General features: G+C 40.8%; 1 protein-coding gene across 1 annotated transcript in view; it reads left to right on the top strand.

Moving 5' to 3' along the window:
• LOC130018322 (phospholipid-transporting ATPase IB-like) overlaps positions 1-15468 on the top strand; it is a 187596-nt gene that overhangs the window by 77262 nt on the left and 94866 nt on the right. Inside the window, exons 11-13 of the mRNA XM_056109025.1 lie at positions 4119-4246; positions 6838-6915; positions 12649-12737. Of these exons, the coding sequence (XP_055965000.1) occupies positions 4119-4246; positions 6838-6915; positions 12649-12737 (295 nt within the window). The remainder of the gene's footprint in view (positions 1-4118; positions 4247-6837; positions 6916-12648; positions 12738-15468) is intronic.

Raw genomic sequence — 15468 nt, 5'->3', positions numbered from 1 at the left:
ATCAATAAACTTTGCAAAAACTAAAGATTTTGTCTTCACTTCTCTTTGTATAAAATAGTTATAATATATGCCTCTGATTTTCTTAAAATAATTATAATACAAAGTAATGTTATAAGTATAAGAGCAATAGGAGTATGGGCTGGAGCGATAGTACATAGGGTATTTGACTTGCACACAGCTAACCCGAGCATCCTATGTGGTCCCCCAAGCAATGTCAGGAGTGATTGTTGAGTGAACACTCAGGAGTAAGTCCTGAATGAACCCTGCCACGTGTGGCTCAACCCCCTCCAAGCAATAAATCAATAAAGGTAAATTAGTAAACTTAAGACAATATGAGTTCAAAGAGATGTCATAGTAAAATGAACTTGGCTTTTAGACTGATGGGATTTAGAAGTATAGATGTAGCTACTCTTACAAGTATGCTTGCTTCTAAGAAAGATTAATATACAACTTTAATTCATAAAGAAATTATATTCTTTGTATTTTCCGTGTCTTTAAATTACTATTTAAAAGTTTATTTGTTGGCAAAAAGGCACATGAGAAAATGCTCTACATCACTAATCATCAGAGAGATGCAGATCAAAACAACAATGAGATATCATTTCACACCACAGAGACTGGCCCACATCCACAAGAACAAAAGGAACAGGTGCTGGCGCAGATGTGGTGAGAAAGGGACCCTCCTTCACTGCTGGTGGGAATGCCGGCTGGTCCAACCCTTTTGGAAAACAGTATGGACGATTCTCAAAAAATTAAAATTTGATCTCCCATTTGACCCAGCTATAGCACTCCTGGGAATATATCCCAGAGAGGCAAAAAGGTATAGTCGAAGTGACATCTGCAATTGTTTGTTCATTGCAGCACTCTTTACAATAGCCAGATTCTGGAAAAAACCTGAGTGCAAGAGAACAGATGACTGGTTAAAGAAACTTTGGTACATTTACACAATGGAGTACTATGTAGCTGTTAGAAAAGATGAAGTTATGAAATTTACATACAAGTGGTACTACATGGAAAGTATCATGTTAAGCGAAATGAGTCAGAAAGAGCGGGATAGACACAGAAAGGTTGCATTCATCTGGGGAACATAAAGCAACAAAACGGGAGACTAACACCCAGGAACGGCTGAGATTAGTACCAGGAATTTTGCTCCATGAATGGAAGGCCAGCCACACGTTCTAGGTGAAAAGGAAGCTCAGATAGAGAAGAGAGCACCAAATAAAGGGTGTTGTGAAGACCCTCCCAGGGTGGGAGAGACATGCTAAAAGTAGTATATAGACCAAACATGATTGCCACTCAGTGCCGCTCTTGCAAAACACAGTACCCAAAAGAAGAGAGAGAGAATAAGGGGGAGTGCCCTGCCACAGCGGCAGGGTGGGACGGGGGATGTGGGGTGGGAGGGATGGTAGGACCCATGGTGGGGGAGGATGGGCACTGGTGGAGGGATGGGTACTTGATCATTGTATGACTGAAACCCAAGCACAAAAATTTATAAGTCTATAATTGTACCTCATGGTGTTTCACTAATAAAAAATGATTAAAAAATTACTTTCTAGACATATTTAACCACCTGGTTATTAGCAATAAATTTGAAAAAAAATAAAAGTTTGTTTGTTAATTCTTTTTAGTTATAACCATCCTTCCATAACTCAGCTATGTAAATATCAAGGTTAATTTCAGTGAAATTGCGTTGAATTATTATTGGAAAATTAGTCTCAAACACACATACCTGTTTAAGAATGAATACATAACTGAACTTTACAGAATACATAACTGAACTTTACAAAGTATCACTAGCTTTCTTTTTTACTTTATTTTCAGCTTCTTTTCTTGAGTTTTAAAGATTGCATTAGTTCCCTCTTTGACTTCAAGCCTGCTGTACTTCCAGTTTAAATGTATTCGGGAGGGATACTGGGACCCGTGGTGGTGGGAAATGGGCACTGGTGGAAGGATGGGTATTTGATAATTGTACAATTGAAACATAAGCACAAATTTTGTAAGTCTACTACTGTACCTCATGGTGTCTCACTAATAAAAATTTGAAAAATGTATCCCTTCTCATTTTTTCCCATTGGTCTCCTACATTTTACAAACTTTTTTAATCGAATCACCATGAGATACAGTTACAAAGCTTTCGTGTTTGAGTTTCAGTCATACAATGATCAAACACCCGTTCCTCCAACAGTGCACATTTTTCCACCAACAATGTCCCCAGTATTCCCCCGCTTCCCAACCCTCACCTTGCCTCTATTGCAGACATTTCCCCCCATATTCTCTCTCTACTTTTGGGCATTATGGTAAGCAATATAGATCTGAGAGGCTATCATGTTTGGTTCTTTATCTACTTTCAGCACACATCTCCCATCCCGAGCGATCCCTCCAACCATCATTGACTTACTGATCCCTTCTCTATCCCAGATGCCCTTTCCCCCAGGACATGAGACTGGCTTCCAAGCCATGGAGTGATCCTCCTGGCACTTATCTCTACTGTCCTTAGGTGTTAGTCTCCTGTTATGTTGCTTCATATTCCACAAATGAGTGCAGTCATTCTATGTCTGCCCCTCTCTTTCTGACTCATTTCACTTAGCATGATAGTCTCCATGTCCATCTACTTATAAGCAAATTTAGTGACTTAATTTTTCCCAACAGCTGCATAGTATTCTATTGTGGATGTGTACAAAGTTTCTTTAACCAGTCATCTGTTCTCAGGCACTTGGGATTTTTCCAGATTCTGGCTATTGTGAACAGTGCTGCAATGAATATACAGGTGCAAATGCTATTTCTACTATGCTTTTTTTGCATGCTCAGGATATATTCTCAGAAGTGGTATTGCATAGTCATATTGAAGCTCAATTTCTAATTTTTAAAGAAATGCCCATATTGCTTTCCAAAAAGTTTGGACCAGTTGTCATTCCTACCAATGTTGAAGGAGTGTTCCTTTCTCCCAACATCCACGCCAACACTGGTTGCTTTTGTTCTTTTGAATGTGTGCCAGTCTCTGTGGTATGAGATGATGTCTCATTGTTGTTTTGATTTACATCTCCCTGATAATTAGTGATGTAGAGCATTTTTTTATATGCCTTTTTGACATTTGTATTTTTCTTTTTTTTTTCTTTTTTGTTTGCTTTTTGGGTCACACCTGATGATGCACAGGGGTTACTCCTGGTTCTGCACTCAGGAATTACTCCTGGCGGTGCTCAGGGGACCATATGGGATTCTGGGAATCGAACCTGGGTCAGCCACGTGCAAGGCAAATGCCCTACCCGCTGTGCTATTCCTCTAGCTCCCATCTGTATTTCTTTCTTAAAATACTTCATACTTCTGTTCATTTCTTCTCCCCATATTTGGATGGGGTTGGAGGTTTTTTCTTGTACAATTCTACTAATGCTTGTATATCCTGGATATTAATCCCTTATCAGATGGGTATTGGGTAAATATTCTTTTCCATTCCGTGGGCTCTCTCTTTATTTTGGTCACTGTTTCTTTTGAGATGCAGAAGGTTCTTAGTTTAATGTAGTCCCATTTGTTTATGAACAAACTTCTTTCTAATCTTTGCTCCCTCCCTTTTCTGCAGCCTTCTCGTGAGCCTTTCACTTTTTCTGTGGCTTCACTCTGTTCAGCCCTTTGATGCATATATTACAGCGTGATTCGGGTTTTATCTTGCTTACCAAGTCTACTTCCAAAGCACCCTGAGGCAGAGAGTGAAGTGTGTCTTTTTTGTTGATTTGATTTTGAGTGCCAAGTGGAGTGTGTGTGTGTGTGTGTGTGTGTGTGTGTGTGTGTGTGGTGTGTGTGTGTGGTGGGTGCTACTTCCAGCTCTGTGCTTGGTGGTAGCTCCAGGTGGTGCAGGCCAGGGTGGGAGGAGAGGTATACAGTGCCGATAACCGAACTACACTTCCCATAGCAAAGCAGTCTTTATCCTATTATAGCTTGTGCGTACCATACACTCTAATACATGGTTGGCACTTAATCTAAATACCATTTTTATGTATGTCCACTTAATTATACTTGTAATATATTCCATAGAAAAATTTCATGAAATTTAAATAGATTGATACAAAGATGAAAAAGTATGTCACCTGAAGCTCTGATAGGGTTCCTCTGATTTTATTCAACAGACGTCAAGAATCATGGCTTTGCATTTGACTTACTGGTATTTATTATCTTGTACCACAATCTCATCCCCATCAGTCTACTGGTCACTTTGGAAGCTGTGAAATATATGCAGGCCCAGTTTATAAACTGGGTAAGTATTAAAATAAGACAAATGTAAACAACAAAAAGCTTTCTCTTGAGTTCTGTCTTTTTTTTTTTTGCTTTGTTTTGTCTTTTGGGCCACATCTGTCAGGGGTTGCTCCTGACTCTGTTCTTAGGAGTCACTCCTGACAGACCTCGAGGGACCATTTGGGATGTCAGGGATTGAACCTGAGTTTGCTGGGCACAAGGTAAGCGCCCTACCCACTGTGCTATCTTTCTGATCCAGGGTCAGTTTGCTTTGACAGGTGAGTGTAGCACTGGGGTCACTGGTTCAGCTGTGCCTAGAACTTTCACTCTCCCTTGGCGGGCACCATTTTGTTGTATGCTTTTTATTTTTTCTAGCAGGTAAAAAAGATTTTACAGATAGTGGTTTAAAAGCAATTATATTGAGAGAGTTAATCTATTAAAATTTAAGACAGAAAAAAATAAAATTTAAGACAGAAATCTCAGCACACTAATAGATATTTTGATCTTGACATGACCAGAAATGTCAAAAACAGTGCCCTCTATAATTATTTTAGGAAAAATTTTGGGTCACCATCTGGTGACCATTGATAATGTTGAAATTTAATGACTTTTCCAATTTAAATGAAGGATTGCAGTAGAAAAATAATTTTTAATTTTTTTCTTTTTAAAAATTTAAGGCTTTTAGTTTATTTCACTTTTTTACTTTTTGGGGGACTATATATGGCTATGCTAATGACTTACTCCTGGCTCTCTATTCGGGGATCACTCCTAGTGAGGCTTGGGGGACCGTATGTGGTGCCAGGGATTGAACAGGGTCAGCCGCATGCAAGACAAGTGTCCTGCCCTCTGTTCTATCTTTCTAGCCCCTTTTTAAAAATTTCTTTTTATTGGATAGTTTAGGCATGTTTTAAATAGTGTTAGCATTTATAAAAAAAGGTAAAGGCCCTCCCGTTGATCGTCGATTTGCTCGAGCAGGCCCAGTAACGTCTCCATTGGAGACTTTGTTGTTACTGTGTCTGGCATATCGAATACTCTCGGTAGCTTGCCGGGCTCTCCGAGAGGGGCGGAGGAATCGAACTCGGGTCGGCCATGTTGGCCGCGTGTAAGGCGAACGCCCTACCCGCTGTGCTATCGCTCCACCCGTTAGCATTTATGGTATTATAAAAATTTACTGTACCCCTGCACTAACCAAGCCTCAAGACCATTCACCTTTGTCCCCTCTGCCCTCCTTAGTTTTATCTTCATTTTTCCACACCTCTCTTCCCACTGCTTATTAATCCGAGTTTTGTAATCCAAGCCCAAGAGTTTGTCAGTGATCAATGCTGTCTATTCCCTTGTTTTCTCTTTCTGTATTCCATAAATGAGTAAGATGATCTGGCCTTTATCCTTCTCCCCCTGACTTACTTAGCTTAACATGATTCATTTCAGTTGCGTTCATGTTGCAGCAAACTGCAAAATTTCATCTTTTCTTATACACAGAATTCCATTAGGTACAAGAGGTTGCAATTTTTTTGTATTGCCTTTCTTTGAAATAAAATTTTCGCTAGATGCCCCTTTAAAACTATTTTCTTAATATGCCAATGAATCACCATAAATTTTTTTGGGTTTGTTTTGTTTTGGGGCTATACTTAGTGAGGCTCTAGGGTTACTCCTGGATTTGCACTTGGGAATTACTACTGGTGATTCTTGGGGTACAGGAATTGAACCCAGGTCAGCTGTGTGCAAGGCAAATGCACAACTCACTATACTATTGCTCTGACCTTTTGAATTGCCATAATTTAAAGTCACAAAATGAGAAAAAATACTTTCAAATGTGTTCTCAATAATTTTTTACATTAGTGCTGAGAGATTTGTGCTACTGTTCTATGCTATAGTTGTAGCTGAGACACTTTCAAGACACTTTCAATTTGCTAATGTATTGATGGGCTAAAGAAATAGTGCTAGAATGGAACATAACTCTCTAATCTTCTAGTCCAACCTCTTGTGTTAGGAAGTGTGATCATTTTTAATATGTTTACAAAAATTCCACAGAGGAATATAATGGTGTCTTTGGGGTCAGAACCCATAATTGGTTCTGGACTATGTCACTCTGACTTGGGTATTGTTGACCCAAAGAAATGACCTGTGCCATTAAAACTATCAGGGTTTGAAAGCCAAGTATATTAATTCCAAGGGGTAGCACATTGATATTTTTTGTGTATGATATTTAACTTCTTTTAATTATTTTTATTATTTACTTATTATTTCATTTATTTGTTTATTTTGCTGAGGACACACTCAGTGGTATTTTGGGTTACTCCTGGCTCTGCCTCAGGCTTGAGATCTGGGTCTGGGGATTGAACCCAGGTCGGCCACATGAAGGCCACCTTACCCACTGTATTATCGTTTTGACCTTTAATCTATTCAAGGAAAAAATATGGAAGAAATATATCAATCTCTCTATTTATTGATAATTTTTTTCTGTGCCAGTTAAAATCTAACTATACTAGACTCTCCACTGTGAATTCTTCTACATGTGAGATGCATGGAAAGTAATTTGGCAATATAGTCTTCCTGGAGAAATTTTTAACCTAGTTCTGACTGTAGTTTGAATACTTTGTTCATTTCTTGCAGGATGAAGATATGTATTATAAAGAAAATGATGTCTATGCTATGGCCAGAACATCCAGCCTTAATGAAGAGCTTGGGCAGGTGAGTGGCCCTTCAGGGACTGGACATTTGATGCAGGTGGATTGAGAAGAGTTTGTACAAAGCTCAGATGCCATACCCAGCATGGGCTACAGTTCATATGACTCCTGTGGGTAGCTTTAGAAGAATGAATTTGCTTAAAGAGTTATGGCATTGCAGTAAGAATTTCAAATATAATAGATGCATTACAGATTATTATGTGTTTATGAAAGAATAAAAAATTAGTGGCAGGTATAAAAAGATGGTGTTAACTCTAGGGTTCTTGGCTTTCTCTCAGGAAACCTGGAACCTGCTGGTGGTGGCCATGTCCTGGTTCCCTAAGGCAGATGACCCATAGAGAAGCAAAGAGAGGTTGCTACAAATTTCCACATCCACCAAATCCATGCATTTACCCATAGTCTGAAAAGGGCAGTAATATAGTTTCTTTTTTCAATTTAAAAAAAATGCATTACTTTCTAAAAAATTTAAACACTGTGATTTACAAAGTTGTTCATAATACTGTTGTTTCAGTTATTCAATATTCCAAATCAGTCCCACCACCAATGTACCCTTCCCTCCACTATCATCCCCAGTTTCCCATTCACCCTCCAAGCCTGCTCCCTTAGCAGGAACAAATAATTAACTTTATATTGCCTTTTTACAACATATATCTCATAATGGTCTTGTTAAAGTTATGATGTGTAGATATACTGAGCTGTCAGATGTGAGTTGAGCCTTCTGTGTTATTGTTTTCACTCACTGAGCTTAGTGGGCTTCTATTCAGTTTTCCCATCTATTTTCTGTGCTTCTACTGGGTTGTCAGCTCCATGAAGTTTGGAGGTGCTGCGTGCATATGTGGCTGCACACTTCAGGGGCTTTGGAGCTGGGACGATTAGCTGCTGGTGTCTTTGAGATCAGTTGTGGAGCTGGGCCATTCCTTTGGCAGCACATGTGTGCAGTGGAGCACTGGGCCTTTGGCAAGGCAGAGACTCATGGCGGTCAAGTCTATCTGGAATAACTCAGCTGCAGATGTCTCTCCAAGATCAGTCCTGAAGCTGGGCCATTTTTCTATCCTCTCATGGTCTATTTTAAGGTCATACTGGAAAGTCCTATCTATCCAGCTTTCTAAGTATCTGAAGTTTTGTGGGTCTCCATTAGATATTCTTCATTTATAGCGTTCAGCATGATGTTCTCGAGGGTGGCACTGAAGAGGGCACTCAGGGCATTCAAGCCCAATACATCAGGATCCTCCGTGAGCTGTATTGCGGATTCACTACCAGGCTCTCACCATTCTACAAAGAAGTGATCGTTGATGTCAAGAGAGGGGTGCGGCAGGGTGATACCATTTCACCGAAACTCTTCAGTGCCACCCTCGAGAACATCATGCGACGACTGGAATGGGAAGGAATGGGAGTGAAGATAGATGGTCGGCAACTACACCACCTCCGCTTTGCTGATGACATTGTTTTAATAACACCAAACATCAGCCAAGCGGCACAAATGCTGGCCGACTTTGACCGTGAGTGTGGAAAGGTAGGACTACAGCTGAATCTTACGAAGACAATGTTTGTGAGAAACAGCCTCGTTCCTGACGCCCCATTCGCTCTCAATGGAACAACCATCTCCGAATGCAACAGCTATGTGTACCTAGGTCGAGAAGTCAACATGACAAATGACCTGGCACCCAAGCTGCGCAGGAGGAAGAGAGTGGCTTGGAACGCCTTCAAGAACGTCGAAGAAATAGCTAAGAGGACGAAGAACCTCCGGCTCCGGGCACATCTCTTTGATTCAACTGTTCTTCCTGCATTAACATATGCCTCAGAGACCTGGGCCCTACGCAAACAAGATGAGAACGCTATTCAGGTCTCCCAAAGAAGAATAGAAAGAGCTATGCTTGGAATATCACGTTTCACTCAAATGAGAGAAAGAATCCGGAGTTCTGACATCCGTCGACGATCAAGAATCAGGGATGCTGTCTCATTTGCCAAGGTGTCGAAAATCAGATGGGCTGGTCACGTAATGAGATTTAAAGACGACCGCTGGACTAGAGCTGTTACCGACTGGATTCCACGGGATGTCAAAAGACCGCGTGGCCGCCCACCTACCAGATGGTCAGACTTCTTTGCCAAGATCATGAACGATCGGTTTGAGGCCCTTCATGTTCCGGAGCGAACAGATGCCATTGGGCTATACTAGCACGCGACAGGGACAAATGGAGACGTTACTGGCGCCCGCTCGAGCAAATCGACGACTAATGTTCCAACACCCGCCCTTTGGGTGTACATTTGCACACCAGTGTACATTTTCCACCAGTTTAACCTCCTGCTAGGCCCCAAGAGCCTGCCTCCATGGCAGACACTTTTACTCTCTCTCATTCTTGCTCTCTTTCCTTTTGGGCATTATGGTCTGCAATACAGGTACTGAAAGGTTTGTCCCTTTACCTCTTTTCAGCACTCAGTCTTTGTCCAAAGCGATAATTTCCAACTATCATTGTTATTTAGCATATCAGTATTAAATTTTTTAAAAATTTTTAAATGAATCACCGTGAAGTACAGTTACAGACTTAAAAACTTTCATAGCTCATCAATAATTATTTGTCAATGATACTCAATAAAGCTGAAACAATACATAAAATAAGAAAGACTGTTATTTCCCCCTTATTGACTTTAATTTTTTTACTAGATAATAGTAAACTTTCCAAGCCTTGATTTTTCTCATCTGTAACATGAATATCATATCATCAACCTTAAAAGGTTTTTATGAAAATTAAATAAGAAAATGTATATATACAAGGTATTCAGCACCTAGAGAAGAACAGTTTTAATTAATGTTAATGATTCTAACCAGGAGTTGAAGAATATATATTTCTATGATTTCTCATCACATTGTCTAGTATCATTTGAATAGTATTTTCTCATCAGATATTTATTTAGGTTTTATTTTCTTTTGGACCATACCTGGTGATACTCAGAGCTATTGCTAGCTCTGTGCTCAGGGATCAGTCCTGGCAGAGCTCAGGGAACCATATGGGGATGCCAAGGATTGAACCCTGGTCAACCATGTGCAAGGCAAATGACCTACTCTCTATACTATTGCTCCATCAAGAGCAAGATTTATTTCAAAAGTTTTTTTTTTTTGCTGTTATTTCTGCCTCACCTGACACCCTCCCCCACAAGCATTCAAAGAACCTGGCTTTACTGGGGACGGGTATAACAGCTCTTCTCTCTCTCTCTGCTTGACTTCAGAACAAGCAGTTGGCTGCCCCGCCTCAGTCCCTTTTCAGCTTCTGGGTAAAAGAGAACCACTTTCAGACCTTTCTATTTTGCAATTAAAGATGAGGGATGGAAATCAGATCATCTCTGCTCATAACATCAGACTTTTTATCAAAACTTTACAGTGTTTTGTTTTGTGTGTGTGTGTGTGTGTGAAGTAAAGATTTGTTTAGAGAAATATTGGAGGGGGAGAGAGAGAGAGAGAGACAGACAGACAGACAGACAGACACACACACATGTGTTAAGGGAGAACATGGGCGCATGGGCATCTCCAGAGATGAAAACCCTCATTCACGTTGAAGGTTGAGGTGAGGGCGACTCTCAAGGGTGGAGGAAAATGTATCTAGAATGTACATTTTCTATGGAAAGTTGGAAAAAGATTACTTCACTCACCTTGCCTAGTAAATTGACACCCTTTAATAAAATTGTTGAATAGAATTGACTTTCTTACTCAAGCTTTGAATATTTACTGTTTGTGACGATACCATATAAAATTCAGAACAGAACTCCTTAAATTTTAAACCAGAAAAATGAAGAGTTTAATTAATTAATTTGGTTTTGGGGCCACACTTTGCACTGATCAGAGCTTACTCATGGTTCTATACTCAGAAATCACTGTTGGCAAGTGTCAGGTGACCATATGAGACCATATGGGATGCAAGAGATCAAACCCAGGTGAGCTGCGTGCAAGACTCACTCAGGTTTCATCTATTGTTCCAGCCCCACAACGAGGAGATTAAATCCAGAATATAGGAAGGATTCCTACAACTCAACACTAACCTAAAAATAGAAAATGAGGGCACTATTATGGCTCTGGGCTTTGCAAGTGTGAGGTTCTAAAGTTCTTCAAGTTTTTTTTTTTTTTTTTTTTTTTACTCTTTGTCACACCTGGCAATGCACAGGGGTTACTACTGGCTCTGCACTCAGGAATTACTCCTGTCAGTGCTTGGGGGATCATATGGGATGCTGGAGATTGAATCCTGGTTGGCTGCATGGAAGGAAAACACGTCCTACCTGCTGTACTATCACTCCAGCCCCATGAGGTGCTAAATTTCAGTCTCTGGGGTCACCCAGTGCAGATCGCTCTCCTCGGAGGCTCTGCTACTTGGCACCTTGGGTTGCTGCAGCAGAACACATGGACTTTGGCAAACTGGCTGGCATGTGTGAGGAGGACCTCAGGGAAAGTGTGCAGTTCCTAGCAGGCCTAGAGCGAAAAGATCTGAGCACCATGGCCCAGGAGTGCAGTTGTCTTAGTGCAAGTGTGTTAACACCACTCTGAACCCCAGCAAGCACTGCGACCAGAGTGTGTAGCAAATTAACTATGGAGAGCAGTTGCTAGCCTGGGGCAAGCCTGTGTGTAGGGTCCTGTCACAATTCCAACAACCACAACCATGAAAGGAAAGAGAAGAAATAAAATGTGTAAAATGGGTAAAAGGCTTGAATAGACATTTCTTCAAAGGAGAGAACTAATAACTAATAGACACATGAAAAAATGTTATTATCACTCATACTCAGGGAAAGGAAAATCAATGCCAAAACGAATTATTGTTTTAAAAGACTACAATGGATATTATTGAAATAAACATACAGTAAACAAGTGTCTCATGAGGATGTGGAGAACTGTGAAAATGCAGACTGGTGCTTCCCTTGTGGAAAACAGTATGGGGATTGTTCAAAACGTTGTATATAGAGTTAACACACTTGTATCATTTTTAAATGTACACAAAAGAAAGTACATAAAAGAATTAAAAGTACATCATGGGTCTTAGCAGCCATTGTTCACAATAACCAAAAGGTGGAAACAAGTCAAAAGTCCTTCAATGGATGAATGGATTAATAGAATGAGTATATGCATACAATAGTATTTTTTATTTAAAAACATGAAATATATTTTAATACATGAATGAAACTTGGAGATATTGTGTAATGTAAAATAATGTACCAGAGACAAAAAAACAAATATGTAATATGAGAGATACCTGATTACAGAGATAGAAAGTAGACTATTTGGGGGTGAGGGAAATGGAAGTTGTTGAATTAATATGAATATTAAGTTTGGTGTGATGACAGGGTTCTGGAGGTGGTTGGTAGACTCGTTACAGTGATCTGACATTTAAAATGATAAGTTTTTGCTTTATTTTGTTTTGGGGCCACACCCAGCTATGCTCAGGGCTTACTCCTGGCTTAGATACAGCAGGACATGGTGCCCTGAGCACTTCTGGGAGTGACCATTCCATAGAAAAAGAAAACAATCAGGCATTGTAAAAGTAAAAAGTAAAGGCCCTCCCGTTGATCGTCGATTTGCTCGAGCGGGCCCAGTAACGTCTCCATTGGAGACTTTGTTGTTACTGTGTCTGGCATATCGAATACTCTCGGTAGCTTGCCGGGCTCTCCGAGAGGGGCGGAGGAATCGAACTCGGTTCGGCCATGTTGGCTGCGTGCAAGGAAATACTCATAATAATTATTTCATTTTTTCTATGTTTAGGTAAAATACTTATTTTCTGATAAAACAGGAACACTCACTTGCAATATTATGATGTTTAAGAAGTGTACCATTGCAGGTATAATTTATGGGTAAGTTGCTTTTATTGTAATGTTTTTGAACTTTCTCATCTTTTTCTTGTAATCATTATGTTTATAGTGATTACTATGGTAATCACTATGTTAATCACTTGTCATGCCGTTGTTCATCGATTTGCTCGAGCAGGCGCAGTAACATCTCCATTCATTTCTGTCGCATGCTAGTGTAGCCCAATGACATCTGCCCGCTCCAGGAACACAAAGAGCCTCAAACCATTTGTTCAAGATCTTAACGAAGAAGTCTGACCATCTTGTAGGTGGGAATCCAGGTGTTCTTTTGACATCCTGAGGAATCCAGTCAGTAATAGCTGTCGTCCAGCGGTCATCTCAAAATCGCATTATGTGTCTGGCCTATCTGATTTTTGACACCTTGGCAAATGAGGCAGCATCCCTGACCTTCGATAGTTGATGGAAGTCGGAACTCCAGATTCCTTCTCTCACTTGAATGAAGCGTGATACTCCAAGCATAGCTCTTTCGATTCCTCTTTGGGTGACCCAAATAGCATTCTCATCCTGTTTTCATGGGAACCAGGTCTTTGAGCATATGTTAATACAGGAAGAATGGTGGAGTAGAAGAAATATGCCAAGAGCCAGAGGTTCTTCGTCCTCTTAACAACTTCTTCGATGCTCTTGAAGGCTTTTGATGTGGCTCTCTTTCTCCTGCACAGTTCTGGCGCCAAGTCATTCCTCATGTTGAGGTCTTGACCCAGGTACACATAGCTGCTGCATTCGGAGATGTTCATTCTGTTGAAAGTAAATGGAATGTCAGGGACTAGTCTGTTTCTCATGAACATTGTCTTCATGAGATTCAGCTGCAGTTCAACTTTTCCACACTCATGGTCGATGCCGGCCAGAATTCGTGCTGCTTGGCTGGTGTTTGGTGTTATTAGAATGATGTCATCAGCAAAGCAGAGGTGGTGTAATTGCTGACATCTATCTTCACTCCCATTTCTTCCCATTCCAGTTGTTGCATGACGTTCTCGAGGGTGGCACTGAAGAGTTTTGGTAAAATGGCGTCACCCTGCCAAACCCCTCTCTTTATATCTATGATCACTTCTTTGTAGAATGGTGAGATCCTGGTGGTGAATCCATAATACACATAATACAGCTCGCGGAGGATCCTGATGTACTGAGTTTCAACGCCCTTTTCAGCTAGGGCTTTGATGACTGCTTTAGTCTCAACTGAATCAATGAACATTAGACAGAGTGGCATTTTGAACTCTTGTGAAACCTCAATGAGCTTGGTCATTGTGTGGATTTGGTCGATTGTGCTGAAACCTTTTTAGAACGCAGCTTGCTCGCATGGTTGTCCTTCGTCTAGTATTCTGCCTATTCTATTCAGTATGACTCGAGTGAACAACTTCTAAACGATGGACAACAGGTAGATTGGGTTATAGTAGCCGATGTCATGGATGTCTCCCTTCTTGTATAACAGAATGGTTCTGCTGACTTTACATTGGGATGGAACCTTGCATTCAGACAGGTTGCATGTGAAGAGCTGTGCCAGTGTATTGATGAGTAATGGTGGCAGATTCTTCAGGTGTTTGGGTCTGACCTTGTCTGGACCCGGTGCTGTATGCTTCTTTACCGACGAACTGGAGAGTTGGATTTTGGAAGGGAGAACTTGAGAATGACATACCCATCCTGCGGAATTTGGTGAATGTGGCTATCGAAGAGATCCGAGTAGAAGTCGTGGATAATATTCCATTACCCTTCTGGAAGATGTGACAGATCCATCAGGAGATCAGACGGCAGTCATCTTGGTTTTATAGTTTGGTGAAGGACAGGTGAGTATTGCAAATACTTTTACCAGCTTTTGCTGTGTCAGCCAGCACTGCTGTTCATTTCTCTTTGAAGCCTTCCTTTATTGCTTCTCTGCACAGCTTTGCGAGATTGGATGTTAGCTTGTGATTGCCTAAAGCTTGTGCCAAACCATGTTGGCGAATGAGCTCGAGAGTTTCTGAAGATAGGCCTCTGTTTGTGACTTTCCCACTCAGAATTCCTCGAACAGTCATGGAGGCACTGAACCAGTCAATCGTATTCCTTGTCGATGTTGTCAATAACGGCATCTTCCCATGTTGCTGCAATAGTGCCAATGAGCTCCCAGTTGCTGGTCGTTCTGGGAGTTCTCTTCTTAAACTTTGCAGCCCTTTCTCCCCACTCTGTGAAGTAGAGTTTTACACGAAGGAGATGGTGGTCCGATCCTGTTTGAAATTTTGGGATAACAGCAACATTGGTCAGGCAAAACCATCGATTGTATATGATGTGATCAATTTCATTGTGGAACTGTCCACCAGGAGACTCCCATGTCCAACGTTAAGATTCAGTCTTCTGGAACTGTTAGTTATCATAGATGGTCTTGGTTGACATGATGAACTCAGACAGTCTCTCACCCTGTTCGTTCCATGGGTCCCGATGTGCAGTTCTTTGGGTGAACTTCTTAGTCCTATCTTGGCATTAAAAACACCAACAATGATCTTGTAGAAGGTGTGGTCTTCTTTATAGAACTTCTCCAGCTCCATGTAGAACTTCTCAGTTTCTTCTTCATCATAGTTGGATGTTGGTGCGTAGACAACAAAGATAGAAACTGCCGGCAATGAGTCACATCTATTCAAGCATCAACATCCGAGTTAGGTTGTTAGGTATTCGAATGAATTCGAATGCTCATGGCCAAGTTCGTGTTTACGAGGACACCAACACCACTGATGCCTCTACTGTTGCATGT

Source organism: Sorex fumeus, unplaced genomic scaffold, assembly GCF_029834395.1.
Source record: "Sorex fumeus unplaced genomic scaffold, SorFum_2.1 ptg000008l, whole genome shotgun sequence".
Classification (NCBI taxonomy): domain Eukaryota; kingdom Metazoa; phylum Chordata; class Mammalia; order Eulipotyphla; family Soricidae; genus Sorex; species Sorex fumeus.
Note: the sequence above shows the minus strand (reverse complement) of the source record. Positions and strands in the feature narration are given on the sequence as shown.